We start from the raw sequence: 27,333 nt of genomic DNA on the forward strand, positions 1-27,333 counted from the left end.
TTCTATGTTGTTTAACACATATACATACCAAACCAAATGTCTTCAGTATACAGCAAACACAACTGAATTGACCTTGCCTTTCTGATAGTTTTTGAGGGGACTGTATATACCATAAAAAGTAATGTTACAAACGATTTCTGCATGTTGTCAAAGAAAGTAACACATTACATGACGTTTTTTAGTTTAAAAAAAAATCTTGCAAGCTGTCTGGGATCAGCAGAGATTTTAGTGAGCAAACTAAGGTCTGCAGTAGATCATTGATAAGTTCTACAACATGCTTGGAACAACCTAGGAATCGTTTTCCTTACCTAAGAGCATTGGTTTAGTTTATTCAGTTATTTCATTTTTATTTACAAAATTGTCATTTCATTATTTTGAGAGCATATTTCCATGTGCACAGTACACAATATACTTTTTCCCATGTCGTGCCCATATACATGATATGCTGAATCAATATCATCATAATATATAGGCTGAGATCCCATATGAGTATTTAATGACCTGAATGATTTGTGTATGGATTTCAACAATATTGATTTTGTTTGTCATATTTAGTTAAGTGGGATCTAATTAACATTTTAACTTAATTAATCCATGCAGATGGTGGAACCTCTCTATCAAGATGATGGAAACAGATATGAATAATGTATGAATAGCTAAACTGTGGATAATTAGTATTATCAAGTACTTAAACTCTCCGTCTGAATAAATGTTTGAATGTACAGAATATGTGTCAAATTAGGAAGGATTTTATAACAGATATGGATGTTTATCTAAATGTTTGATTGATGTTTAATATAACTTGATGATGATAACTGGATATCCAGAGAGCAGCGTGATGAAGTACATTTCACTGCTGACTACAGCAAATTTAACACCACAAGAAATGTTCAGCTCAGATAAAGTGATTGCAGGAAATAGTCTGGCCAAATTAATTAAACTTTGTGGACATGAGGTAAACCGGTGGCAGAACCTCATCCATACTGAAAGAGGGTGTACAATCTGATAGAAAGTGAAGTACAGTGAATAAAAGGACAGATCCTGCTGCTGACACTCCAAAGTTCTAGAGCAATATTACGGGCTGTGAAATTATTATTGAGAGCCTGAGGGGCAGGAAGGTAAGATGAAAGCTCAGTGAACTTCATGACTACCTTGGCTCATTTCAAACCAGCCAAACTGATTTGATTTTGAGCATAGTTCTATGCATAACACTCAATATGTGCAACATTACAGGCATCACAAAAATCTATGGAAGTGTTAAGCTCTGGAAGTTTTAAGTGCATCCAGAAAAATGCAGGGATCTGTAATTTTTTTTTGCTCACAGTGACGTGAGTATGAGTTTAATATAATCTATTCAAGGCATATTTCTCATATTCTTACCCATGGCTCTGTTTATTGTTAACAACAAAATCCAAAAGACAAAGACCAGGTGGGAAAATCAATTAAGACTTTAATTTTTTACCTTAACAATACAACACAGCTGAATATTTGAACATGAAAAGGTGATACACTGAATAATTTACTCAATAAATATACTGTTAAATTAAAATTGAAAATGGTATATATTTTTTATTTGGTTGGTTAATGCTCGTTACTGTTTAAAGCAACAACAGGAGCAAAGGAATAGAAACACCCAGGTCAAATATGGATTTCAGGAGAAATACTGAACCTTCGCTATGGAGTGTAATAATGTGAATGGTCACACTACATTAAGCAAAAGGCCGCTGAAAGATCAACTTGTGGATGATATAACAGTTGAAGATCTTCCCCTTAAGTAAATTGTATTGCTTGGTAGAGCTGGAAACCAAAAGCTTTGAGATGTTCACTAAATAGAAATTAGTGTTATCCGCTGAACACTGCTTGGAGGTCATAGCTCACGACCCTATTTATAATAGATTTTGAAAAAAGGGAGAGAGATTCAAGTTCCAAGCCACGACAGGTGTTTTTACATCCTGGTGTAATGAACAACGAGATATATAAAGACATTTCCATTCTAACCAAGTGTCTCTAGGGGACCTATTGTTGCACTGCGCTTCTTGACTTCTTGCGAGTGCTTAAAATGATTGCAGCTATTTGGAAGCATACATTAAGAAACATGGAAAGATCTTTTGTTCAATCAGGGAAATAACTGTACAACAGCAGACACTAATAGAAACGAGTGCATTCGGGTGCTTTAGGCACCTTACAGTGTGCAGATAGTGAAGATAAAGAGCATGTACGTGTATGTATGAACCCATACACACACTAGAAAGCAGCAAAGAAAAGCATACACACAGGGAGTGCATACCCTTCCCTGTGAAGACACATGTTTAAAGAGCCTGCAGACACTGACCCTCTCCATGCCGACACTTTGTCTGGCGCTGAGGGAGTATGTATGCCTACAGGAATTATTTTGTTTGATATATACAAGTGTATGGTGTATGTGTGCACATGCACATGTGTGTAATGTCTTCATTGCATTCTTTCTCACTTGATCTCTCTCTCTCTCTCTCTCTCTCTCTCTCTCTCTCTCTCTCTCCCGACGTTGCGTGGAGTAGAGAGTTGCAGTCAACACCAGGCAGAATCTGTTTGGTCACATCACTGGACAGAGATGGATGGATATTAAAGGAAAGGATGGAGATGGGGTCACCTCTCCAGGGAGACAAGATTTGAACAGTGGATAATTACCCGTCAAGCATCCAATTACACACACAAGCACGCACGCCTTCACACATACACACATATACACACACACACATACACACACACCACATGCACACCTTCACGTCCCTCACCACTGTTCCACCATCAGGTCAAGGACCCTACTTATGTTCAGGTCTGAATCGAGGGCAAAGTCGCTTTCCACGAAAGGTGCCACGGGAGGCGTGAGAGGGTGCAGGCCAGAGGTCAGGGATTCCAGCCAATCAGCAGCATCAAATGCAGGCACATCGGACCTCCTCTTTCTGGAGGGAGTACTTAGAGGAGGAGTTGTGCAGAGGGGAGGAGGAGGAGGGGAGGGAGCAGGGTTAGATGCAAGGGGTAGGGCATGGTCAGGAGAGGGTGGAAGCTCCAATAGAAGTGAAGAGCAAAGTGGAGATGAGCGGCCAATTTCGTCTTTCAAGTTGGGCTGGGTAGGTTGCAGTTGGTCAGGTGGTGAAGCAGGGGAGGAGCCTGAGAGGGTGGCAATGGATGACTGGAGTTCTGTGATGGTGTTACCTGAAAAAAACAAGCATTACAGGAAATAACTCCAAGATACCTGGAATGTAATGGAAATAACATTTCCTTTACATTTTTATTAATGGAAATAACAGTTCCATAATATTCAGAAGTACTGCATGGTGTTTAAATATGTCACGTTTAAAAACCAAGAAGATGCTGCCTACTAACCAGAACAGCTAACAGGATCCTCCAAAATGTCATCTATGGACTCCCTTGGGTCCATCTGAAATGGAAGGATGATAATAGGCTTTTACTAAAAGACTGTCTCACACATTACTCATTCTCTCTCTCACTCACACACACCTGTACTCTCTGAATAGCCTCCTGCAGTAGTTCCTCCAGACTGCGTTCAGTGTGGGGTAGAGCTTGCTCTGGGCTGGCTGTGATTTGCATCGGTAGCTCAAAATCCTGGGAGATAGTATCACACGGCTGACAGGAAAACACCTGCTGATACACCATGTGGAGCAAGAGATTTCAGTTTAAATTATACCTGGAATATCTCCAAAGCTAATAAACAGTTCTGTTCTACTTAGCTCTAAGATGTGTTTTATTAATATTGAGCAAAGAATACACTTTCAACATATAGCTATTTGATTGCTAATCTGTTCTCACCTGTGTAAACAGCACTTCCTGTCCTTCTGTGTCTGGTTTCCCTCTGGCACATCCTGGATCCTGTTGCAGGAATGGATGCAGGGAACATCCACTTGACTGCAATTGATATAAGATACAAAGGCACTGAGGAGCAGTTACTATGTTATATATATATATATATATATATATATATGTATATATATATATATACCTTTGAAGAAGGTAAAGTTGTGTTTGTCCTTGCCTGTGTGACTGCACCAAGAGCTTTTCCTCTGGGTCTGCTCCGAATCCTCTCCCTCATCTCCAGCTCCACAGTAAGCTCCTCTGCTGCCTGCTCTGACCTCCAGAGAGCACTGGAGGGCACTGGAGGTGAGGGGGCCTGCAGGTTTGGACTTGAACCCGCAGAAGAAGAGGGGGATGTCAAGTAGGTGGCACCAGCCAAGCCTTCCTCCACCACTGCTGATGGCTGGATGTAAATCTGTGAAGGGCTACGAGACGGGCTTAGATTAGGGGGTTGGGAAGGTTCTAGGGTCCCTTCCAACCGGCAAAGTGGGGCAGGTGTTAACTGTGGATGGGGCATCTGGAAGGGGCGGAGCCTCTCTAACAGAGCAGGTTTGGTGCCAGAGACCGGGAGTCCGCGTTTGCGTAACTGCTGTCGGAGTTCTGACACCTGTGACAAACAGCCAAAACACTCAATAACTTAGAAATAATCTATTATTCATTTAACTAGAGCAGTGTAAGATTCTTACCGTAAGGTCATCAAGGTTTGGGGGAAGTAATTCTAGCTTGTGGGTGGAGCTTGTTTGCAGGAGGGTGGCGTTTGTTTGCGCGGGAGCAGGCTGAAGGCAACTTTGTGGTCCAGCTCCAGAAAGCGTCACTACCTGATTTTCACTGTTAATTACAGAAATGATGTGTATGTCAGTAATTTCTTGATGATCATGTACTACTATTGGCAAAAAATTATGGAATTGCCACACTTGGAGAATGTTCAACTGGCTTTTTGACTTTGTAGCAAATAAACAAAATGATAGATATGACACAAAACTATTTTTGTTTTATAGTGAAACATTCTGTCTTTGTAAAACATACCTCAAACAAATTCAATTAAAGTATTTTAATTAATGGCATTTTTTTTTTTTCCAAATCATGTAGAGGAAGAAATTATAGAATCATGAACAAAAAAAAAAATCACAATTAGTAATTTGTTGCTGCTCCTCTGGCTTTTATGATGGCCTGAATTGTTTGAGGCAGGGACTTCACTAATGGAAAACCAATATTCTCTATCAAGCTGGCTCCAACTTTCTTGAATAGTGATTGACAGATCAGCTTTGCAGATTGAAGCCTTGTCATGGACAATTTTTTTTTTAATTTTCACCATAAATTTCGGATTGAGATCCAAAAGAGATGTCCATGTCATAGAGTTGTTATGCCTTTCCTGAAGAAAACCTTTAATACTCTTTGCTCTGTGGCAAGATGCATTATCATCCTTAAAAATGACTTTATCATCACCAAACCTATTTTCTACCAATGGAATGAGAAAAGTGTCCAAAATTTCAACATACATCCGTGCAAAACTGTTGAAGTCTCCCCGGGTCCTTTACCTGACATGCAATCCCATATCATAAATGGGTGGAGCATGAGGAATGAGGAAATTTTCTTCAGGGAGTCATCTTTATATGTTTCATTAGAACAGCACCAGGCAAAAGTTCCAGCATCATCTCCTTGGCCAATGCAGATTCATGATTCATCACTGAAGATCACTTTCATCCAATCATCCACACTCCATGATTGCTTCTCTTTGGCCCACTGTAACCTTGTTTTCTTCTGTTTAGGTGTTAGTGCTGGTTTACATTTGGCTTTTCTATATGTAAATCCCATTTCATTCAGCCGATATCTTACAGTTCTGTCACAAACATTGACTCCTGCTTCTGCCCATTTGTTTTTCATTTGTTCTGTTATGCATGTTCTATTTTCAAGGCATATTGCTTTTTTTTTATCCTGGTGCTTTGCCATATTTTTGTTTATAGTTACAGTAAATTATAGACACAGCTGACTAGGAACAACCAACATTTTGCCACACTCCGTGTTGGATTTTCTTCTTTAAGGAGTTTTATAATCCTTTCCATTGTTTCAACTGACAACTGTCTTGTTGGGGCCATGTTTCTTTTCAAAAGGTCCAAGGTTAAGGTCTGTAAGCACTCTTTTAAGGTCTGTAAGCACTCTCTTTTAACTGCAGACTAATTTGCATTTTTAGACTTGAGCTGGTATTTGTTTTAGAAATGCAAATTACAAGGTGATTCCATATTTTTTTCCTCAACATTGAGTGATTCCATTTTTTCCCCTCTTGATTTGGAAAAAACTATGCCATTCATTAAAATAATATATTATATGCCATTCAACCAAATTGCAGTTCAGGTATTAAACAAAAATTGTTTTGTGTCATATCTGTGATTTATTTATTTGCTATGAAGTAAAAAAGGTTGGGTGAACATCCTCTAAGTGTGGTGATTCCATATTTTTGCCAGGGGTTGTATGTGTTGGTGTTAATGTTTCCATATAAAAAACCAAACAATTATTGTAGGTTGATGTATCACAGTCTGGTTACTAGCAACCACTGACCAGGACCAGCGAGCCAGTCCAAAGTTCTCAGTTTCTAACTTCTTATCTCTTACCATTAGACCATAGGTTCCTCACCATGGGGTCACAAGAGATTTTTACCAAAACTGACTTTTCTTTAAAAGAATCATTAAAACTGTTTTATAATACACAATATACAGTCGTGAAAAAATAAGTAAACCCCATGGAAATTGTTGGCTTTTTTGACATATTTGGACAAGTAAACATTTGATCATCTTTGAAACAGTGCCTGTTAATGAAGTTGATATACTTGATCAAACCCACAAGGAAAATCAGCGTCAATCATTTATTCAACAGAAATATCGATAGATCTGATATTCTTCTGTGGAAAAAGTAAGTATACCCTTGGCCTCAGAAACTAGTATTACCCCCTTTAACAGAAATAACTTCTTGTATGCGTTTTGTATAATAGTCCTCCAGGTTTGCTGGAATTTTTAACCACTCTTCCACTCAATATTCTTTCGGTTGCAAGATGTTTGAGGGTTTTCTTGCATGTACTGCCCATTTCAAATCCCACTACAACATTTCAATGGGATTCAAATCTGAGCTCTGACTAGGCCATTCCATAACCCTCCCTTTCTTCTTTTTGAGCCATTTCTTGGTGTATTTGCTAGTGTGCTTAGGATCATTATCCTGTTGAATGGTCTACTTTTGGTCCAACTTCAACTTTTGGATATATGGCCTCACATTATCTTCAGGCACTCTTTGATCTGACGCAGAATGCATAGTTGAATCAATGAATGTAAGCTGTCCAGTCCCTGAGGAAGTGAAGCAACCCCAAACCATAACATTTCCACCACCGTGCTTCAAAGATGGTTTGAGGTGCTTCTCTTGAAAGCTGTCTTTGGTCTACGGCAAACATGTCTGTTGTTACTGTGACAACAACTCTATATTTGATTTGTCTGTCCAGAGCACATTATTCCAAAAGGCCTGGTCATTACCAGTTCTTTGGCAAACTGTAGTCTTGCAAAAATTTGCAAATTTCTGCAATCTCTTTCTGATTGCAGAAGCATGCACTTTAACACCAACAGTTGCAAGACTTACACAGCAATTTCCTGTGATGAAATTTTGGGTTCTTGGAAACTTCTTTTTTGCATCAGACGGTCTACTCTTGGATTGAATTTGCTGGGATAGCCAGTCCTGGACAAATTGGCAGTCGTTTGAAATCTGTGCCATTTGTAGATTATTTTCTTTACGGTGGAATGATGTATTTCAAATAATGTGGAGATCTTTTTAAATCCCTTGCCAGACTCATAGGCATCCACAACCTTTTTTCTGAAGGCCTTACAGAACTCTTTAGATCTTGGCATGATGACACCACACACCTCAATAGCAAAGGGAACACCAGACACTAGATATGAGAGGGGTGTAAATAAGACCACCTGCACTCTCTAAGCAGGTTCTAATCACTGGCACCCAATCTTGAACACCTGATTCTAATTTTATGGATTTGAAGGTGTGTACTTACTTTTTCGATGTGAAAGGACTATGTGAAAATTACTACAAAATGTCAATTTTATGTTATTTGATAGTATATCAACTTTATTAATAGGCACTGTTTCAAAGAGGATCAATTGTTTGCTTGTCCAAATATGTTTAAAAAAAAAAAAAAAAGCCAACAATTTCCATGGGGTGTACTTATTGTTTCACATGACTGTATACATGTAAAAGAAATGTTATATTTTTCATATTGAAATTTCATTAGCTGAGGGTTTTTATTCAATTTGGTTCTCTTTTTAAGCCAATTTTACACTTCACTTTCACTTCTTGTAAAAGAGTAGTGGTATACCACATTGTCTTGGCAAAATTCCCCCATTGCCCCTTCTCTATCATGGCCCACTAATAATCCCCATCTCTGAATTGGCTACATCACTCTCTCCTCTCCATAAATAGCTGGTGTATGGTGGGCATTCTGGCGCACTATGGCTGCCATCCAGGTGGATGCTACACACTAGTGGTGGTTGAGGAGATTTCCCCCATATACTATGTAAAGCACTTTGAGTGTCTAGAAAGGTGCTATATAAATGTAACTGTAACAGACCATAGTGGTGCCGTGTCCAACTCACTCCCATGCTAATCAAGTGGCCATTTACACTGGCTGTGTGTGGCACAGTTGATGCACATACAAAGTATATTTTCTATTTAATGCCGCAAGCCACAATGGTCTCAAATGGTTTCTATTTCATGGTTTCTAACTGGAGACAAAATACAATATTCATGTTCATGAATATAATATTCACTGCACATGGGCTATATATCAGGCTATATCTTACTGTGGCAATGGACACTCTGGCATCAGTTAAATATTAAGTTTAATGCACCATGTGAGCAAAATTGACAAACCCCACTGTTGGTACAATTTGCTAGCAATTTTGTCTGAAACAGTGTTTAGTGCCCTGTGTGAACTAAATGAAAGTAGCAGTCTGGGTTGGGTGTAACAGCCGAGATGAAACACGTATGAAAGTTCCCATATGTGATCTTTCCCTCTTTGATGTATGACAAATGTGATGTATAGCAATGATAGCAACAAAATATATGTGTTAAGATCTATTTGATACTTTAAACAAGTAAGTTAACTTATAGTCTGTAGTTTGAATTGTCCTTCATAGTAAGGCACTATAAAGTAGCAGGTCTACTAGAATATAATAATAATTTGTGGCCCTAAAATTGAGTCACTCGCCAAAAAAGCTAGAGAAACCTTGAATTAGACATTCCCAATAGATCTCAGGATCTAATAATAAGGGGTCTTACAGGTTATCAGAGACATATTGTGTGCTGTTTAATTTACCTCGTTGCTACAGTGAGCTGTTGTTGCTGGTTTAGAATTTGCAGTTGCAGGAAAACCTGCTGCTGGTGTAGGAGGCGAGAGTATGCAGGATCGATTGGCTGAACTTGATTGTTGCTGTTCTTTTGGGAATTGTTCCCAGAAGTGCCTCCAGTGTTGCCCCTTTGGTCTGGGGGTATGTATTGGTGGTACTTCAGCTTCCTCATTTTGGGCTTACAGTCACGAGGTTTCCGTGGCCGTGGAGGGCGTGGCGAGGATAAAGACCCTCCAAGAATGGAATGAGTAGGCGGGGTTAGGCATTGAGCTGTCTAAGAGAGCAACAGAACCAAAGCAAGGGAAAGAAAGCAGGAAGGAAGAAAAAGATGACAGGATATTGCCATATTATATTGCTATAGTGTCATTTAGCATTACAAAATTACATATATTCAAGTGCTTAGCACATTATTTCCCCAGCACACACTTCCAGTATATTTCAAGTATTTCCTGTCCTGGCCCCAATCATGATATGAGTGTGTACCTTTGGCAGCAGTGACATCTGAGAGGGCACATACACTCCTTTGGGTCTCCCAGTCATCGCCATGGAGTTTGACCCTGCCAACGTCATGGTCACTGAATCCGTGATGCCCTCAGTTCCTGGGAGCAAAGCTGAACCGCACTGCTGCAAGATGAACAAAATTAGTTTTTAAACTATAATTGAGTTTCACTTGTTTCCATTTTTCCTCTACTACAACAAAGTAGTTGAGAGTCCCCCTTGAGATCTTGTACTAAGAATTTTCTTTTATTATTAGGTATAAATAGATTTTTTAAAAATCTAAAACCATTTTGTAAAATTATAATTCTCAAACATGTGTACTGTGCATCATTGTTTTAATAATAATAATAAAAAAATCTTATTCAGACAATGAATAGCGGACAATTATGCTGCAGAACTGCTGAATTCTCAATTATACTTCATCAGAAAGTATTCTATAAAGTATTCTATAATAGAACAATTCTATATTAATACACTAATTCTAATACATTATCTTTTTTATAGTAATTACTGACATGGGGACTTGTATGGCAGAAACACCCCATAAATCGAAATTAAAAAATGGTACTGTAAAGTTGTAACTTTACGTTTTTCTACAAGGTTAAAGTTTACAGGACACAGAGGACTGTTTATAGGAGTTGCTACTTATAAGGAACTAATGTTTTTTTTTTTTTTTTTTGGAAGATTCATAACGTTAAACACAACTATAAGTAAAAACAATTGTTAGCATTTGCAAATTGCTGTGGTATAAAATACAGTGTGGGAAATAAGTAATGGTATTAACTCAAGAAATACACATATATAAAGAAATCCAAACATTAAAGTCCATAAATAAAGTTATGTGTAATAAAGTGGAATGACAGGAAAAAAGTATTTAACACGCTAACTGAAATTTATTTAATACTTAGTGGAGAAGCCTTTGTTTGTAATGACAGCTTCAAGACACGTCCTGTATGAAGAAATTAATTAGCCACAGTATTCAGGTGTGATTTTGGCCCATTCTTCTAAACACATCGTCTTTAAATCATGTTCAATTGGATTGAAGTCAGGTGATTGACTGGGCCATTCTAACACCTTGATTTTGTTTCTCTGCAACTAATTGAGAGTTTTCTTTGCTATGTGCTTTCGATCGTTGTCCTGCTGGAAGGTCCACCCACGTCTCATCTTCATCATCCTGGTGGATGACAGCAGATTCTTCTAAAGAATCTCCCGGTAAAGGGCTCCATTCGTCGTTCCTTCAATTATATGAAGTCTGAAAGCTGAAAAACAGCTCCACACCATGATGCTTCCACCTCCAAACTTCACTGTTGGTATTGTGTTTTTAGGGTGATGTGCAGTGGCATTTCTTCTCCAAACATGGTGTGTAGTATGACAGACAGAAAGTTCAATTTTTCTCTCATCTGACCAGACTACACTCTCCCAGTATTTCATAGCCTTGTCCAAATGAGTTGTAGTAAACTTTAAACGAGCTTCGACATGCCTTTTATTTAGTAATGGAGTCTTGTGGGGTGAGCGTGAGGAGTGGAGTGCATTGCCTATTGTTTTCTCTGTGACGATGGCACCTGCTGCCGCCAAGTGTTTCTGGAGCTCTTTCTGAGTGGTCCTTGGCTCTTGGGCTCCTCTCCTGACTCTTCTTCTGACTCCCTGGTCAGAAATCTTGCAAGGAGCTCCTGTGCGTGGCCGGTTGATGACGGAGTGATGTTGCTTCCACTTGTGGATAATGGCCCCACTGGTGCTTACTGGAGATTTCTGAAGTTTTGAAATACATCTGTTTTCGATTCCATCAATATGTTTTGCAACAATAAGGTTGCAAAGGTCTTACGAGAGCTCCTTGGTTTTACCCATCATGAGATGTTTACACAAGAAAAGCCTTTTTATAGACCATCAATTTACTAACCTTGCCTTAGCTTGCATTGGAGACCTGCTTTTTCTTAGCGTCTTCATCACTTTTTTCCTGTGTCATTTCACTTTATTACACAACTTTATTTATGGACTTTAATGTTGTGAATTTTTTATACTTCCGGATTTCTTGAGTTAATACTGATGTCTGGTGAAAATTTCATGTAAATAACCTCACTGGAAATATATTTACTAAAACAAAAAATTAACATGTTCAATACATATTTCCCCCACTGTAGATAAAACACTTTTATTGGAAGATAATCAACTTTGGTCTAATAACAGTAACTCTGCTTCATATCTGGCTGCATCACACAACCCCATTGTTAATTATTTTCCTATAACAGCATGTCTTATCGCGTTTTAATCCTTATATAACAGTAAGACAATGCATATATTAATTGAGTGAATATGAGGTGTTTAGATCGTTAAGATGCAAAGATTCCGTGTTAACATTGTGTTAGAAATGCACATGTTTACATTTGGATTAAATATTTGGTATCACAAGATTTTAAAAAATAAGAAATCATATGTGAATTCATATTTCAATATCATTAAAGGATTTTTCTAAAAATCTGTCAGTTTCAAGTAAAGTATATTAAAATAATGAGCATATGAGTAAAATGCAAAAAAAAAAAAAAAAAAAAACCTTTTTCACCATCATTCAGAGGTGTAAGGTCTTGTTTATCCCAAATAAATAAATAAATAAATAAATAAATAAATAAATAAAATAAAACACTTTTTTTTGATAAACAAGACCTTACACCTCTTTATGATGGGGTTACATAGAAATCTTTGCAAATACATATACCATTATCTGTCTTTAACTCTAAATACCTGAACATTTTTTGGGCTGTGGTTGATGGGCATGGCAACAGGTGACACATCACTCAGTGACTGGTCATTGCTCAGCCCAGGTGATGAGGAGAAGCTGGGGGATTGGTGTGTCCCGAGTTGCTCGGGAGACGCAGAGGAACATGATGAGATGTCATCTTCGAAGACATCTGAGGGTAAGGAAAAGGAAACAGAAGCTGAAAAACAAAATGATACAGAGAGTCAAGAGAGGGAGAGGTCCATCAGTGTTATGTTTGGAGTTGAGGGGATGTTAACTGATGTTTTAATTGCAGCTTAATATACTGTAATAATGTCCAAAAACTATTAAAGACAGTGTTGTTAATACAATTAGACACACTAATAGAACTTTATAAGCTTTGTAAAGTGTTTTATCACCATATTGAGTGAAATCATCCTTGAAATCTCCCACAGGAGTGAGTGAGTGTGTGTGTGTGTGTGTGTGTGTGTGTGTGTGTGTGTGTGTGTGTGTGTGTGTGTGTGTGGATTATTACTTTACTCACTGTTTTCTAATGGTGCAGTGTGTTTCTGAAGTAGCTCAGTGGACCCAGATCGCCTCTGGATCTTCTCACTGACATTCTCAACCAGACGAGCCTTCTTCTGTCTCTGAGCACCACCACTAGCCTTGTCTATGAAAAAAAAGGGAGAGGAAAGGTGCACAAGGTTTAATCAGTTAGCCTTGTTATTTAAAGGAAAACCTCAAAGGGGTTTGAAGGGGTCTAATGAATTGGTTATATGAACGCTACCATTAGCAATTTTCTCCTAAAGTAATTTCATGTTACTTTAATCAGCTTACTGTCTACTTCTGGTTGGGTGTAATCCCAAGAGCAAAAAAAAAAGGCACAACACATGAACCTTTTTTTATTTTTGCTTTTGGGATTACACCCAACCAGAAGTAGACAGTAAGCTGATTAAAGTAAAATGAAATTACTTTAGGAGAAAATCAGTTTGACAATAAAAAAAGTGTGGGAAAGTGGTACTAATGATTGATATTTAGAAAAGCAATTCCCTCTTGTATCATGAATCACCTTGTGCAGTTTCAGCAGTCAGAGCACTAGGGGGCGACTTCAGAGTGGTGCCATCCACTGTCTGACGCTGTGTTGGGAAACAGCCCAGTGACACCAACCATTAACACCAGACCACTCTGGATAACACACACTCACATAGCCAAGTACACATTCACTTACCCATGCAATCACTGGGAATACACAGCTCGTAATCATGATTTTCAAACAAATAGCTACTTGTACACTTCAAATAGTGGAATTCAAAAAACCATACACTTCATTTTTATACAGTCTTCCATTTCATAGGATTTCCCTTCACTTCCTAATGCTTGCTAGCATTTTCACATTCGCTCATTCTGGTATAAATGTACATCCTTCCAGCAATTTGAGTCTTATTTGTATAAAACACATTGTCAATATCCTAAAGGAGGTCAGTGATGGGAAATACTAGGTCATGTAGTTAAAGCTGCAGTGTGGACCTTTTTTTGGTTAAAAAAATGAACAATAATCAATTATTGAGCAAGTCCATAAAACAGTCACTTTTCAAAACTGTCTCTTTACCTTACCCGGATTCGCAATGGTAAGCTTATAATGGTCGGATCGGATTTCGCAGGAAATGTCAGTTTGATGTCATTCGTCTTTGCATGGTTACAGTATGTCACGTCCGTAAACAGAAAGAAGAAGAGCTGGCTTCTATACTGCATGTGTGGTGGCTGAGGATGGTGGTAGCTTGTTCTTACAACAATTGTCAACAGTTGTGACAAAAGTAGTCATCTAGATCGCTACTTTTAATCTGGTTAGTTCTAAACGCAATCATCATTGACATCTGGGGGATCAGCTGTTGTCAAAACCAAGCAGCCTCGAACTGAAGCGAGTCTGCAGTCAAAAAGGGAAAGCGACAGAGCCCCTGCTAAACTACGAATAAATATCACCATGGCTTTTGAGAGGTGGTGAAAACTCAGAGATCTGTAGTGATTGAAGACTGATGCAGAGATTCCTTTTTTCCAACTGAACAGTTAAGATATTTCAGTGGCGCAATAGGTAGCTAGCTAACATTTGCGCACCTGTTTACTTGATTCAACTAGGTATCAAGTTTCCTATGTTGTTGTTTTTTTTGTTTTGCTATGGTCAGTATGGTAAATTGCACTTATTTTCTGCTAGCTATGAGAGACAGCAACTCATCTCTACTCCAAGAAAACCGTATCCACCGCCACTTCCGTTGTCAAGAATTGGAGCTAATATACAACCCATATGTATACCTCAAAGCATCAAGTTTATCCATGCAGAGGAACAGTGCCAAAGCACAACCCACTTAAAAAAAATAGCTCTGCTAGTAACTTGCAGTTTTATGTTTCAAACAGAGATGTCGATAGAGAGGCAAAAGTTCAGTACTGCAGCTTTAAGTAGTGAGCAAAACTAGAAAATTGTCAAATACCTTTCTGCTCTGTTAACAGGTCCTAGCTAATTTTACTACATTTGAAAAGTGTTCTTAAATTGACCATTTCTTACTAGTCATTCCCCTGTCCATACATAGTCTAGAACTAGCTTTGAACTAGCTAATTGGTATTTATGTTATGTACTAACCTAATACTAGAAAACATCCTACATGCATCATGACTGATTAGCAAAAACCTTAGCATTTAGTACAAATACATTTGCTCACTCCAGTAGTTCAGAACATTTACACTTGTGCTAAAGTAACAAAACGTTTACTATGCATTTTCTCTGTTACCATTGTTATTGGATTATGAGTGTCATTGTGCTGCTTGTTTATTATGTCCTGACACATCACTCACCCCAGTGCTATTGGCCTCTTTCTCCCCTACTTTGTCAGAGCAGGAGGCCTTCACACCTTCTGGCCAAAAAAAAAAACAAAAAAAAAAGAGTAATGAATTAGAGAATGATATACTTTCTTCTAGTAGTCATGAGTCTTATTGTAACTGTATATAGGGAATAAAATGCTGACTGAGATTATATAAATTAGCCTATTTTTTCCACTCTGTAATTGTGATATTTTGGTAAGGTAAGGAGCACAGCACAAATGAATGAGCACACGCACCAGAGTCAGCATTTAGCTCTTTCTGTTGTCTGCGATTCTGTATTCGCAACTGCAGAACTGAAAAAGAAGAGAATGATTACAATAAATCAGGAAGCACTTAAGAACACTGATGCATGCACCAGTGTGGTTTATAAAATTGTTATCATTTTTAAGAGACTGTCATGTGTAAAGCTCATCCTCAGGGCACAGCAGTGTGGTGAGACACTGCGCCATAAGCACAGTAGAGTATATTACACTTAGAAGTGCATCGCACCAATCATTTCTTTACATGATCAAAACTAAGTTTGTTATCAGGCACATATACAGTACATATTGCTCATACACTCAGTTCTAAGGAGCACACGTGCACACACGCTTTTTGTCATTTAGTGCCAATAAACCAAAAAGTACACCCTGTGAATATTGTGGATGTCCCACCCTCCCATAGTACTTCCATACACACACACACACACACACACATGCACGCACATGCATGCATACGCACGCACACACACACACGCATACAGTTACTTGGATCAGCAGGTGAAGGGGGAGAGAGAGAGAGAGAGAGAGAGAGGAAAAGAGGGGAGGAGGTAACTATTTATCCCTCAGTACTTCTATTTCTGTCATTCCCATCCCCCTTTCAGCTGTCCCTCTTTCCCCCTCTCTCTGTTTCTCACTGACGTTTCTGCTAAGTAATTTCTTCCTCTTTTCACTTTTCTAGAAAATCTGTAGACTTTTTTTATATCAGTGTCTTGTCGAATAAACTGAAGATGATTAATTGAATAAAATTCACAGCGGTTACTTTGATAAACAGTACCAAGAACATTTACTACAAGAGAAAATGTGGAACAGCTCTGCATGTGCTGGTGCTTCTGCTCCTGTTTGTGTACAGCTCCACTGACAGCTTTAAAGAATTTGGGTCCATTAGAAGAAGAAAAAAAAAACAGGGAAAGAAAAGCCATTTTTAAGGTCAGGTGTATTAAAACAACAGTTTATGGTTTAGTGTCACTAACTGTCAGAACCCTTGTTGTGAGGGGAAAACCTCATGTTTATACATCTGCCTTGAGCGCAGCATTACAGAGTCTCACAAAATGTGTTCTATAACACCTTTCACACTTGCATAAATGGGATTTGTCTTACATTTGGTGTCAAGTCAGTTTCTGTCTTTTCTGTGCAACTTTTATGTTCTACACTGACAAAAGTTTCTCGTAAGCAATTAATCAATTCAAGTGAAAGGAATGTTACACTGGTTTGCAATTTTTTTTTTCATTTAATTTAATGTACTGCATAGAAACAGGACCCTTCCAGTGTCAATATTATTCTCTGTAGTCCTGATTCATCAGACTGAAGGTCAGGACAGAGTCCTGGATAGAAGAAGGATAGTACTGATGTTTAATATTGAAGTATAAGTAATCAGAAGCAAGAGGCTCATCAAAGGTCAATGACAGTGCAGAGCAGTAAACAATACAGGATCGAAGAACAATGTCAAAAGAAAAATGGGAGTACGTCATATTTCCTGCTTCCTTCTCAATGACATGTGTGAACAAATCCATCAGAGTAATGTCAGTGCTACTCAAGCATAATAAGTGGTAAATTATTTCAGCTGTAGACATGGCTATGACCAGATGTGTTAAATAAAAAGCTCCCTACATGTATAAATATAGATTTGGTGATTTCATTACAGCTTCTTAAAACTGCAGTAGTTGCGTATTTATTATATGCATAGGAATGATGTAATATAAAACAATTCTGATGCAGTCTGAAGTTTCTGGAGTTGCCGTTCAGAGCCATTCCACTTCTTTAAAAAATAAATAAATAAATAAATACTTGACAAGCTGCCATGAGCCCTGGAGCAATGTCTGGATTTGGCAAAATTTCTTTCTGACACTGGTGAAGCCAAACACTGATTACACAATTGTGTGAATCTGATGCAAAAAATTGCACTTGGTCATAATAATTTGGTTAGAAGTGCATGTTGCATTTAAGATATAAGCCTTTTGGCCTTTATCCTATAACTATGGTTTTCTTCCATACAAGACAAACAAGAAAACTAGAAAACCACTGTGTTTACCAGATGTGTTTTTTTAATGGAATGAAAATGTATCCTTTTTGCGCACAGCAAAACTGCTGATTCACTATTTTAGAGCTACTGAATTTATTAACACACCAAAATACTTAATCTTCCCATCTCTCTTTCACAATAACAAAATTCAACAATCATGATGCCTTCATCCTCTCTCATCCAAGGCCAACTCACTTTGTGCATAATCATCTGGTTTGACCAAACATGTGAAGGGCAGCGTTTAAAAGCCAGAGTGCTTCAGTCAGGGGGCCACATGGATGCAGTGTGTCAGAAGGCACTGGGGTTTTTTTTTTAAAGAGTTCCAAGCACAGAATAGACAGGCACATGGTCTTTCCTCTGTCTATATGTATTTTAATGAGGAAACACCGACACTTCTCATTGGGCTCTCAACAAAATACCTTTGTGAATCAAACTGAAGCATTCTGCCCATCTTAATATCTCAAACAAGTGCATATAAACCACAATACTGAACACCTTACTGAACTCAACATATAATATTATTGTTATTATTATTATTATTATTATTATTATTATTATTTATCTAAAAAGATGACTGTGAAGTGCTATGTTACTTCCAGTCCAGGACTAGCAGTATCATAGACTACAAAGGAAAAAAGGCTAATCATACTGATTTGTAGATTTTGAATAGGATTACCTAATAAATAAATAAATTACCTTTGTAAATAAATGGTCTTTGTAAAATAAGCCTTTATTTATAATAACAGTGCTCTATGTCTAGTGTTTATTATGATTTTTTTAAAATAAAATTATGACAAACTACAAACTGAATAAAATCATCAGTTCCAAATATTGATAGAACTCCTGTCCAAAGAAATGTTTTTCGGACGATTTTTGCGTATACTTATTTCTCATTCAACATTTTTTGAGTTTAAAAGCTCAGCTGATTAGAAAACTTTTGCTGAGGTTTCTAATCAGTGATGCATTTGAATCTTTTCAGTGGCTCAAATACACAATTAGGCATAAATAGGTTCATAATTACTAAGCCAATGCAACATCATGGAGAGAATCCGAATCCACAGTTTCCTTTTTCTAATCAATGACCATTTTTAAACATTTGAATTCCAATAGAAACTTACTCTGTTGTGAATTGTTTTATAGGTTCTCATCATCACTACATCCATTAAGAACTTCTCGACTCATCAACCAGACCTTAACCAAAACTACACTCACTTCTACTAGCTCTTTCTTTCTTTAACCCAGATAAAACCAAATAAAAAGTGAGGTGTCCTCATTACCAGCCTACCATCATAATCTCATTACCACCGATCACCATCCAACACTTTCCGACCACAACCCTCCACCCATGTGCACTCTCACATATGGTAGCTATGCTCTTACATGCTCAAGATTCATATGAACTCTGGCCTTACCTGAGCGGAATTTGCTCCGGATGAGCAGCGACCTCTCAGAGGCCAGCAAGGTCATGATTGTCAGTTGAAGGCAGAAGATGTAAAATATGGAGGTCCTGTGGGGTTTCCTCCTGTACAGCAGGTATAAGGGATGGACACAGATGTTTTTTTCCACCCCTGCAAGAGCATGAGGAAGAGAGAAAGGTTACATTAAAGTGACTTAACACCTCAACATATTAATACTCAATCACATAATACTTAAGTACTATTGAAAGAGTAAGAAAGAGAGGGAAAAGGAGAAAAATAGGGTTTGTAGAGAGGCTGGTGGTAACCACCATCATTAACACAGTTTTAAAAGCGTCATTTTATTAAACAGGACAGATTCCATCATCTAAAGTACAGTAATGAGTAGCTGTGGATAAAACAGCCAGAGCTTATAGATGAGGTAAAATTTTTTCATATGGAGGTCTGAGTTAGTGCCGGCAATGCAGAAATGGACAGAGTGATTAACTTTTTTTTTTTTACAAGCCACAGTCAAATGCCGACTTTCTCCAATATCTCAGTGCAATATTGATTTTAAAAGGTACTACCCAGAAGAGACCTACTCCAAAAATACCATTAAGGTCTTCATTGTGAAGTTTAAGTATGTCAGACTAGATATTCACACTCTTATAAAACACATCTGTACCCAAGATTCACTTTTGTGCTAAGGTATAAAAAAGAGAGAGAGAGAATAAAAGGGATACTCACAGAAAAAGCCTGTGTGCTGTCCTGCCTGGCCTGTGCCAGAGAGAGAGAGAGAGAGAGAGAGAAACCAAAGGACAAGGAGGTAAAGGAGGGCAACAATTCAGATGCATTTAGTAGTAATAGCTCTCATGCCAGGCTTGCTTTTTTCGTTCCAAGATCTTCCAAAGATGAGTGTCTGGAGTCAAGGAGTTGAGAGTTCCTACTTCTTTTCCTTCTCTCCGAACTTACCCTGTCCTCTTGCTCCCTCTCTCTCTCATTACCCTCTCTCTCTCTCTCTGGATGAGGTTGTGCCAACTGTGTTGGGCTGTCAAACAAGCACCCTGCCCCCCCCAACCAACCCAACACAACCCCCACCTCAGAAACCTTAGGACTGGCACACACACACACACGCACACACACGCACACACACATAAACTTGTTTGCTGACTGATTGATGCTGAGGTTTGGAGGCTTGACGGCTTCAATCACTCTCTGACTCTTGTTAGATCAGGTTCCATAGCCTTACAGACTACAGACTAACACATTTGCATCATTAACACTTAAGTGCTGAATTGGAATCATTTGCTCAATAACTGTGGGTATTGAGTAAAATAAAGATGTCAGAGTATACTAGACTGCCAACATACTTCATGAGTTACGTTACATTGACAACACATGTGACTCTAAGATATATGAACCTGTGTGTGTGTGTTTGTGTGTGTGTTATATCTTTGTGGGGACCAAATGTCTCCACAATGATATCAATATCTGACAGTTTTGACTTTGGGGACATGATAGAAAAATTTGGGTTTTTTCAGCTTTTATTTAAAAATAATAATAATAATAATCCAAACGATGTCCTTTTGGTTAAGGTTAGGTGTAGGCCTAGCATTAATTAGCTTAATCAATAATTATGTTAATGTAAGGTATTCACATGGATAGTTAGTCTTATATGTGTGTGTGTATGAGAGAAAGAGAGAGAGAGAGAGAGAGAGAGAGAGAGAGATGCTATGACATTATAGAACATGTATGGGTTCACACACATGTACAGCAGTGAGGCATCCTGTGGATCAAGCTATCAATGTAGAGACTGAGTGTATGTCTGTGTGCATGATTGACTGTGTGTGCGTGTGTCTGTTTGTGTGTCTGTGGGTGTGTGTGTGGGGGGGGGGGGGGGGGGGTTGAAGGGGGATGGGCAGAGGGTGGTCATTACAGCACCACCTGTTCAGCCACTTTGACAGGCATGTCAGTGTGTGCTGCTGCATCAGCAGGTCAGTGTGTTTGTGGTGGGGGTGGATGTGTTTGGGACAGAGAGAGAGACAGACATACAGAGAGACCAAGAGGGAGGAAGAGAGAGAGGGAGAACTGGAGTGCAGGAGGAAGTTCAATCCTAATTATTTTATGCAGATTGTATATATAGAGCTCAGGACTGAAAGAAGCAGATGTTAAAGCCTGCATGTAGAGCATCTAAATGAGTACAACACCGGTAAGGGATCAAATTCAGATAAGACTGTAAAATACTGTATATTGGATACTGATCATGGGAGATAATCTGAGTTCCTGTACTTCAGGTCAAAATGTCTGCTGGTTTGTGTGTTGGTCCACAGCATTGTTCTCTGCAGTGCACAGCAATGACTCACTCAAACACACAGTGACACGTCTAAGGACGTGAAGGGAAAATGATGTAATCTCTCACTCCCTTTTCAAATATCCATGCCCCCCTTTTGAGAATCCCTTTCTGATTAACACCTGTTACACTCCTTTTAAGCCCAACCTCCCTCCCCGGTCTCATTTGGTCAGCCTGTGTCATTGAGTGGCGCAGCTTGAAAAGCACTTACTGTTTATATTGTTTGGGCTTCTGTATTCTTCAGTACTGGGTGCACAATCGATTTCAATTCAGTCAAATATGAGAAACTAATGAGAAAACAAAAGACCAACATATCTTTATAGACATATAGATATGAAGGTTTTGTGCCGAACATACTAACTTGGTAAATGTATGAAACCACAGAGTGCTGCAAATGTTATTTTTCAGTGTATCAGCATCAAGAGCTTCATTAAATATAAGACAGTATGCGGTTAAGGTCGTTTCTTATGTTGCACTGCACACGGAAATCTGGAATGAGTTTGCCATCCAGTGGCAGCACTGTGCAATGAGAGTCGACTCACACCAGAGCAAGGTCATGATTGGTTATATGAGGACAGATGAGAAGCCAGCAACTGGCAATTGCCTGCTAAAATAACTACCTAAAGGGTAAAGATTAGAATGTTTGGTGATGCAAAAGACCATTTTAAAAGCCATTTACAGGGAATATATTCAAATAATACATTATAATGCACAACATGTTGAGTCTTTTGAATGTTAAATTATGGAAATAAAAACCAAATGAAAATAAATAAATAAATAAATAAATAAATAATAAAGTTTCTGAGACCTCAGCAGTTTGGCATGGATTGGCATGCATCCATTTGCGCAAGGCTAACTAGCTAATGGGGAAAGAATTACATTAGAATGCTTTGCAGGGTGGAAAAAAGACCCCACATATAGAAAACAAATTAAGTAACAAATGATGAGCCATGATAGAGAAAGAACGAGTCACAAACAAACTCACAGCCTGTCAGGTTGTTTCTCATACAGCATCCTCTCTTTTGAAGATGCTGCCAAATGGAACACAGACCAAAGACACATCTGGGGTGCACACCCGGATCATGTGCGTGCACACACACGTGCACACGGCTTACTATCCATGTGAGGACCTTACATTATTACATTACATCAAATTATTAATGCAATTAATTAATGCTATGCTACACCTAAACATACTAATAAGCTAAGAATAAAAAATATTAAAAGGCAGTTTTTCTCAGTATTCCTCAGCCAAATGTCCCCAAAAGTCAAAACTGTAAGATATTCCTATCCTTGTGAGGACATTTGGCTATATATAAAATAAAATAAAAAACATGCACACAGATGCATGCACACACAGCCTTGCAAGGTTAATAGCGTGTAAACAAACATCACACAAAGACAACCCCAATTCCAAAAAAGTCGGGATGCTGTGTAAAATGTAAATTAAAACAGAATGCAATGATTTGCAAATCTCATAAACCAATATGTTATACACAATAGAACAGAGAAAACATACCAAATGTTTAAACTGAGGAAATGTACCATTTTAAGCAAAAAAAAGTTCACTCTGAATTTGATGACCGTAACACGTCTCAAAGAAGTTGGGATGGGGGCAACAAAAGGCTGGAAAAGTAAGTGTTACTAAAACAAAACAGCTGGAGGTTAATTGGTAACAGATCAGTAACATGATTGGGTATAAAAAGAGGCAGAGTGTCTCAGAAGTAAAGATGGGCAGAGGTTCACCAATCTGTGAAAAACTGCGTCTACAATTTTGGAACAATTTCAGAATAAATGTTCCTCAATGTAAAATTGCGAAACTATGAATATCTCATCATCTACGGTACATAATATCATCAAAAAATTCAGAGAATCTGGAGAAATCTCTGCGCAAAGGACAAGGGGGAAAATCAATAATGCATTCCCGTGATCTTCGGGCCCTCACTGCATTAAAAATGGGCATGATTCCATACTGGAAATCACTGCATGGGCTCAGAAACACCGCCGTCTTCTCTGGGCCAAAGCTCATTTAAAATGGACTGAGGCAAAGTGGAAAACTGTTCAGTGGTCAGACGAATCCAAATTTGAAATTCTTTTTGGAAACCATGGACGCCGCGTCCGCTAAACTAAAGAGGACTAAAGAGGAGAGGGACCATCCGGCTTTTTATCAGTGCTCAGTCCAGCCTGCATGTCTGATGGTATGGGGATGTATCAGTGCTTATGGAATCTGAGGCTACCATGGGCACAGACTCACCACAGTTGGACAGTTTAAGAATGGAAAAGGACTGGATTTTTTTTTTCTAACTCCCTGTCCAATTTGGGTGAGCCTGTGGCCATGATAGCTTCAGATTCCTGTTCTTGGCTGATAGGAGTGGAACCTGATGTGGTCTTCTCCTGTTGTAGCTCATCCACCTCAAGGTCAATGTTTTCCATGTGTCTAAAATTATTTCTAAAATTTTCCACATTTTTTGAAGGATATTATTACTGATCAAAGCCATACTAAAATAAACCACTACAATGGCAAAAATGAAAAAGCATTTTTTGATAATGAAAATGTCAATGACGAGCTTTATTTTAAGGCATTTTATTGTGATATGAGACAGTGTGACAGACTATGGCATATGCTCATATTTATGCATGTGTCGAATATAACCCAGTGGTTTGTGTCATAGAAGTGCTTGATCTTACCACATATCTGTTAACATGATTAATACAGAATGCATTACGTCCTGCATGTACTTTACAGGCAGTCAATTTGCTTATTCTTTTTAAAATAATAATTTGTGAAGCTTACAAGCTTACAACACCCCCTCTTATTACATTTTTATTACATAGCACCATGGCAGGTCTAAAGTATAAGGAGTTTAATAAATAAAATTGATCCTTTAAGAATATACAGAGTACTGCACAATACTGCAACCCCAACTGTGTCATTTAGGTAATATTTCTTAACAGCTCTGTCTAAACTGCTTTGAATATTTGCAGTACAGTGATGCTAAGGCAGAATAACCTGCCTGCACAATTGATCATGAGAATCACTAAAGTGAGAGATAAGGGTCAGCAAGCATGCTTTAATTAAAGTGTGCAAATATTCAGATTGCTAATTATATATGAAATACACACTATAGAGTTTTAAATTAACCCTAGGGCAATCAGACCCAGGATGATCTTTTGTTATTTACAGGGAATATATTAACATATTACACAGTATATTTACTCTGCTGATGTGCATTTCTTTGAGTCACACTCAAATTAAGAAATGTAATTACAAATTTAATTAAAACAAGCAAACACTATCTATATACACATCAAAACTTGTTTTTAAATGTTATTTACATTTCTTACTATTGATATATAGCAAACTGCAACATAACATACCAACCCAAACTTTAAATGAGCAACAATTTTTTCTAACACTTCTTCTAGCGACAATCAATGATACAGAGAACACTTCTATGTTCACAGCAAATTGAAAGCAGTAGGAATAACAGGCTGAGTATAAACTTTAAATGTTCTACTTCACAGTGTGCATTACTTTTGAAAGCAATAAGCAATTGAAATGATGAAATGTATTTCAAGGCACAATAGTAAAAAAAAAAACGATCTGTACAATTTTAAAATAAAAATAGGAAACTGAAATTAACATCTCGCTATACTCTATACCTCTGAAGGTGCCTTGATGCATCATGTAACATGATACATTACTTGGTAATGAAGTTTGTGAAGCATTTTAAATGATCACAGGAAAAGCACTAATCAAGAGTCAACAAATCTGATTACTTGACCTTCACAGCAAAGTGGTTCATTTGACCAGAGTAAGAAATGTGCACTCGTGTAATTAAGACATTCTAAGACGTATTGAGGGTAAAAATAGGAGGTAAAGGATTAACAAAGCCAAAGTATTGCCATATATAGCAATCCATTTAAGTGGATTTCAGTGGACATTTTCACTGCACACTTAATGAGAACTATAGTATTTAAATATAAAAGTAAATAAACTGCGAATATAATTTAAAAAAAAAAAAAAACAACTAAATATATAAATGAAGCCTCATTGTAATGTTTCATTTTCATTCTCCTCCTGTGTCATTGTCAGACTCCATCTCAGTCAACGTTGAGATATACCACTCTGCATTTTCTTCCTGTTGCTCGTGCATACCAACAAGTGAAACCCCTTCGGTTTCTGGCTTTGCTTTTGTGTTCATTGCTTCCTGCTGCTGACCCTGATGTTTGCGCTTAGTGTGCCGCCGTAGAGTGTTACGCTCAGCAAACCGCATATGGCATAACAGACACTGGTAAGGCTTTTCACCTGTGTGTACCCGCTGGTGCCTTGTCAGCTCTGCAGCTTCTCTGAAACGCCGTGGGCAAAGCTGGCACTCAAAGTTCCGTTCACCTGTATGGATATGCTTGTGCCGCTCCAGATGGCTGGAGCGCTTGAAAGCCTTGCCGCACAGCTGGCATATGTGCGGCTTCTTCTGGGAGTGTGTGATGGAGTGGCGTTCCAGGTCTGAGAGGTAGTAGAAAACCCGTGGGCAGTACTGGCAGTAAAGAATGCGACGTGGGCCTAATGCCTGAGCATCCTGTTTTTTTGAATGGTTGGTGGGAAGTACTGGTGAGTCTGGACTAGGAGGGGAAATAGAGGACTGGAGTGGAAGGTCTTCAGCAGGGATTCTTAATAAAGAGTCTGTTCGGTCCAATGAGACAGACTCTGGCTCAGAGACGGGTGACACTTGTTCAGTGTCACAATGTTCCTCTAGTGCCTGAGTTGCTTCAGTACAAGATGACGAGCTAAAGACTGAAGATTTGTCAGTGCATTTGGATCGGTTTTCATTTTTTTGTTCAGCAGATACAGCTAATCTAAGCAGTGCTTCCTGGAAAGAAGTAGGCATGTCAGAGCATGTATCAGTTTTCAGTTGCTTAGCCAGATTTGAAGAGTTCACAGAGGAAGTGCTGGAGGAAGCAATGGGTGAGGTATGGGCAGCAGAATAATTACAGGATTTATTTTGTCCTGAGAGATTTATAGCAGTTGTACAAGAGATGGGTTCCGGTTTAGGGCCAGGTGAACTCGAAGAAGAAGGAAGTGCAACAGATGATGGGGAGGAAACTGAAGAAAAATGTCCTGAAATTGAGGAAGATTGAATTCCACAGGACACTTCAGGAGATGAAAGAACAAGTAAGACAGGGGTGGACTGTGTGTTTGAGGCAAGGGCAAAAGGTAGCGACAGAGCCATAAGTTCAGAATTAGCATTAGATGCTGAAGCTGTAAGTGTTTGAAGGTGAGATGGTGGGAGGAGGAGGATGGGTGTGTTTGAATCAGTATTACTAGCCATAATCTGAATAGGAAGGGAAGGCAGAGTAGACATCGGTGGCAATGCAGTTGGCCCGGGCTCAACAGAGGAATCATTGGGAGATTTCTTCTCCAGCACTATTGTAGCCTGTGAGCTTTCTGTTGAGACACTATGTGATGAATCCTCCAAAATCAAATCTGGAAGAAATAACTCTTGGTCAGGCTCTGCATTCTGAAAAGCCAAAGACATCTGAATGTCAGACTCTGCGGATCCCGTCTCATCTGAGGCAGTCACTGGCATTTCAGAAGGTTCTAACTGGGGAACTTTTTGACCATCTGGAGTAAGAGTGTAAGGAATACCTTGGTCATCTATGAGAAGTGTATCCTTTGGATCAGGACACATGACTGATCCATATGTAGATGGTATGGCTATATGTGAAGCAGAAGGACAGTGATCCCAATTTTCTAAGTGAAAGTTGTTCATATAATCATTTCCCATGTGAGACCAGTAATCTTCATTGTCTTCATCTTGCACCACATCTACATGCTGAGTGTCATCCTTGATCTCATCTACCTCCATTATTAATGAAATATGGTATTCAGGATCTAGAATCCATTTACACTTTTCTTTGTTATCCCTGACGTTCTTTTTTGGCAGGCTTAAATCCAGTGCTGCAAAGACCTCTTCCTGCCCCATG

The 27,333-nt window shown here is 38.5% G+C and overlaps 2 protein-coding genes across 6 annotated transcripts; both read right to left on the reverse strand.

Moving 5' to 3' along the window:
• Window positions 1-1,703: 1,703 nt before the first annotated feature.
• On the reverse strand, window positions 1,704-20,062 carry si:dkeyp-69b9.3 (myocardin). 5 transcript variants are annotated; one of them, XM_053626113.1, is made up of 15 exons: window positions 19,746-20,062; window positions 19,017-19,172; window positions 15,561-15,617; window positions 15,298-15,353; window positions 13,523-13,589; window positions 12,998-13,123; window positions 12,480-12,673; window positions 9,729-9,869; window positions 9,215-9,519; window positions 4,539-4,680; window positions 4,001-4,459; window positions 3,811-3,906; window positions 3,502-3,645; window positions 3,367-3,421; window positions 1,704-3,195 (listed from the first exon to the last, which is right to left on the reverse strand). In XM_053626113.1, exons 2-15 carry the CDS (start codon window positions 19,069-19,071, stop codon window positions 2,771-2,773), a joined length of 2,322 nt encoding a protein of 773 aa, XP_053482088.1. In that variant the 5' UTR covers window positions 19,072-19,172; window positions 19,746-20,062; the 3' UTR covers window positions 1,704-2,770. The 5 variants fall into 5 exon arrangements, with proteins under 5 accessions (XP_053482088.1, XP_053482097.1, XP_053482114.1 ...); XM_053626122.1 differs by having other exon boundaries at window positions 12,480-12,646; window positions 15,298-15,356; XM_053626139.1 differs by having other exon boundaries at window positions 3,502-3,642; window positions 4,034-4,459; window positions 15,298-15,356.
• A 3,854-nt stretch (window positions 20,063-23,916) lies between these two features.
• On the reverse strand, window positions 23,917-27,323 carry LOC128608446 (zinc finger protein 236). Its single transcript, XM_053626151.1, has one exon. It carries the CDS (start codon window positions 27,213-27,215, stop codon window positions 25,419-25,421), a length of 1,797 nt encoding a protein of 598 aa, XP_053482126.1. The 5' UTR covers window positions 27,216-27,323; the 3' UTR covers window positions 23,917-25,418.
• Between the last annotated feature and the right edge of the window lie 10 nt (window positions 27,324-27,333).

Source organism: Ictalurus furcatus, chromosome 1 (genome assembly GCF_023375685.1).
Source record: "Ictalurus furcatus strain D&B chromosome 1, Billie_1.0, whole genome shotgun sequence".
NCBI classification, from domain to species: domain Eukaryota; kingdom Metazoa; phylum Chordata; class Actinopteri; order Siluriformes; family Ictaluridae; genus Ictalurus; species Ictalurus furcatus.

Coding starts and splice junctions, on each gene's coding strand:
- si:dkeyp-69b9.3 (XM_053626103.1), bottom strand. CDS start 19,071: ATGACCTTGCTGGCCTCTGAGAGGTCGCTGCTCATCCGGAGCAAATTC. Junction 15,618..19,016: donor CCGGAGCAAATTCCGCTCAG/GTAAGGCCAGAG, acceptor CTTCTTTTTCAG/TTCTGCAGTTGCGAATACAG. Junction 13,590..15,297: donor AAGAGGCCAATAGCACTGGG/GTGAGTGATGTG, acceptor TTCCCAACACAG/CGTCAGACAGTGGATGGCAC.
- LOC128608446 (XM_053626151.1), bottom strand. CDS start 27,215: ATGGAGGTAGATGAGATCAAGGATGACACTCAGCATGTAGATGTGGTG.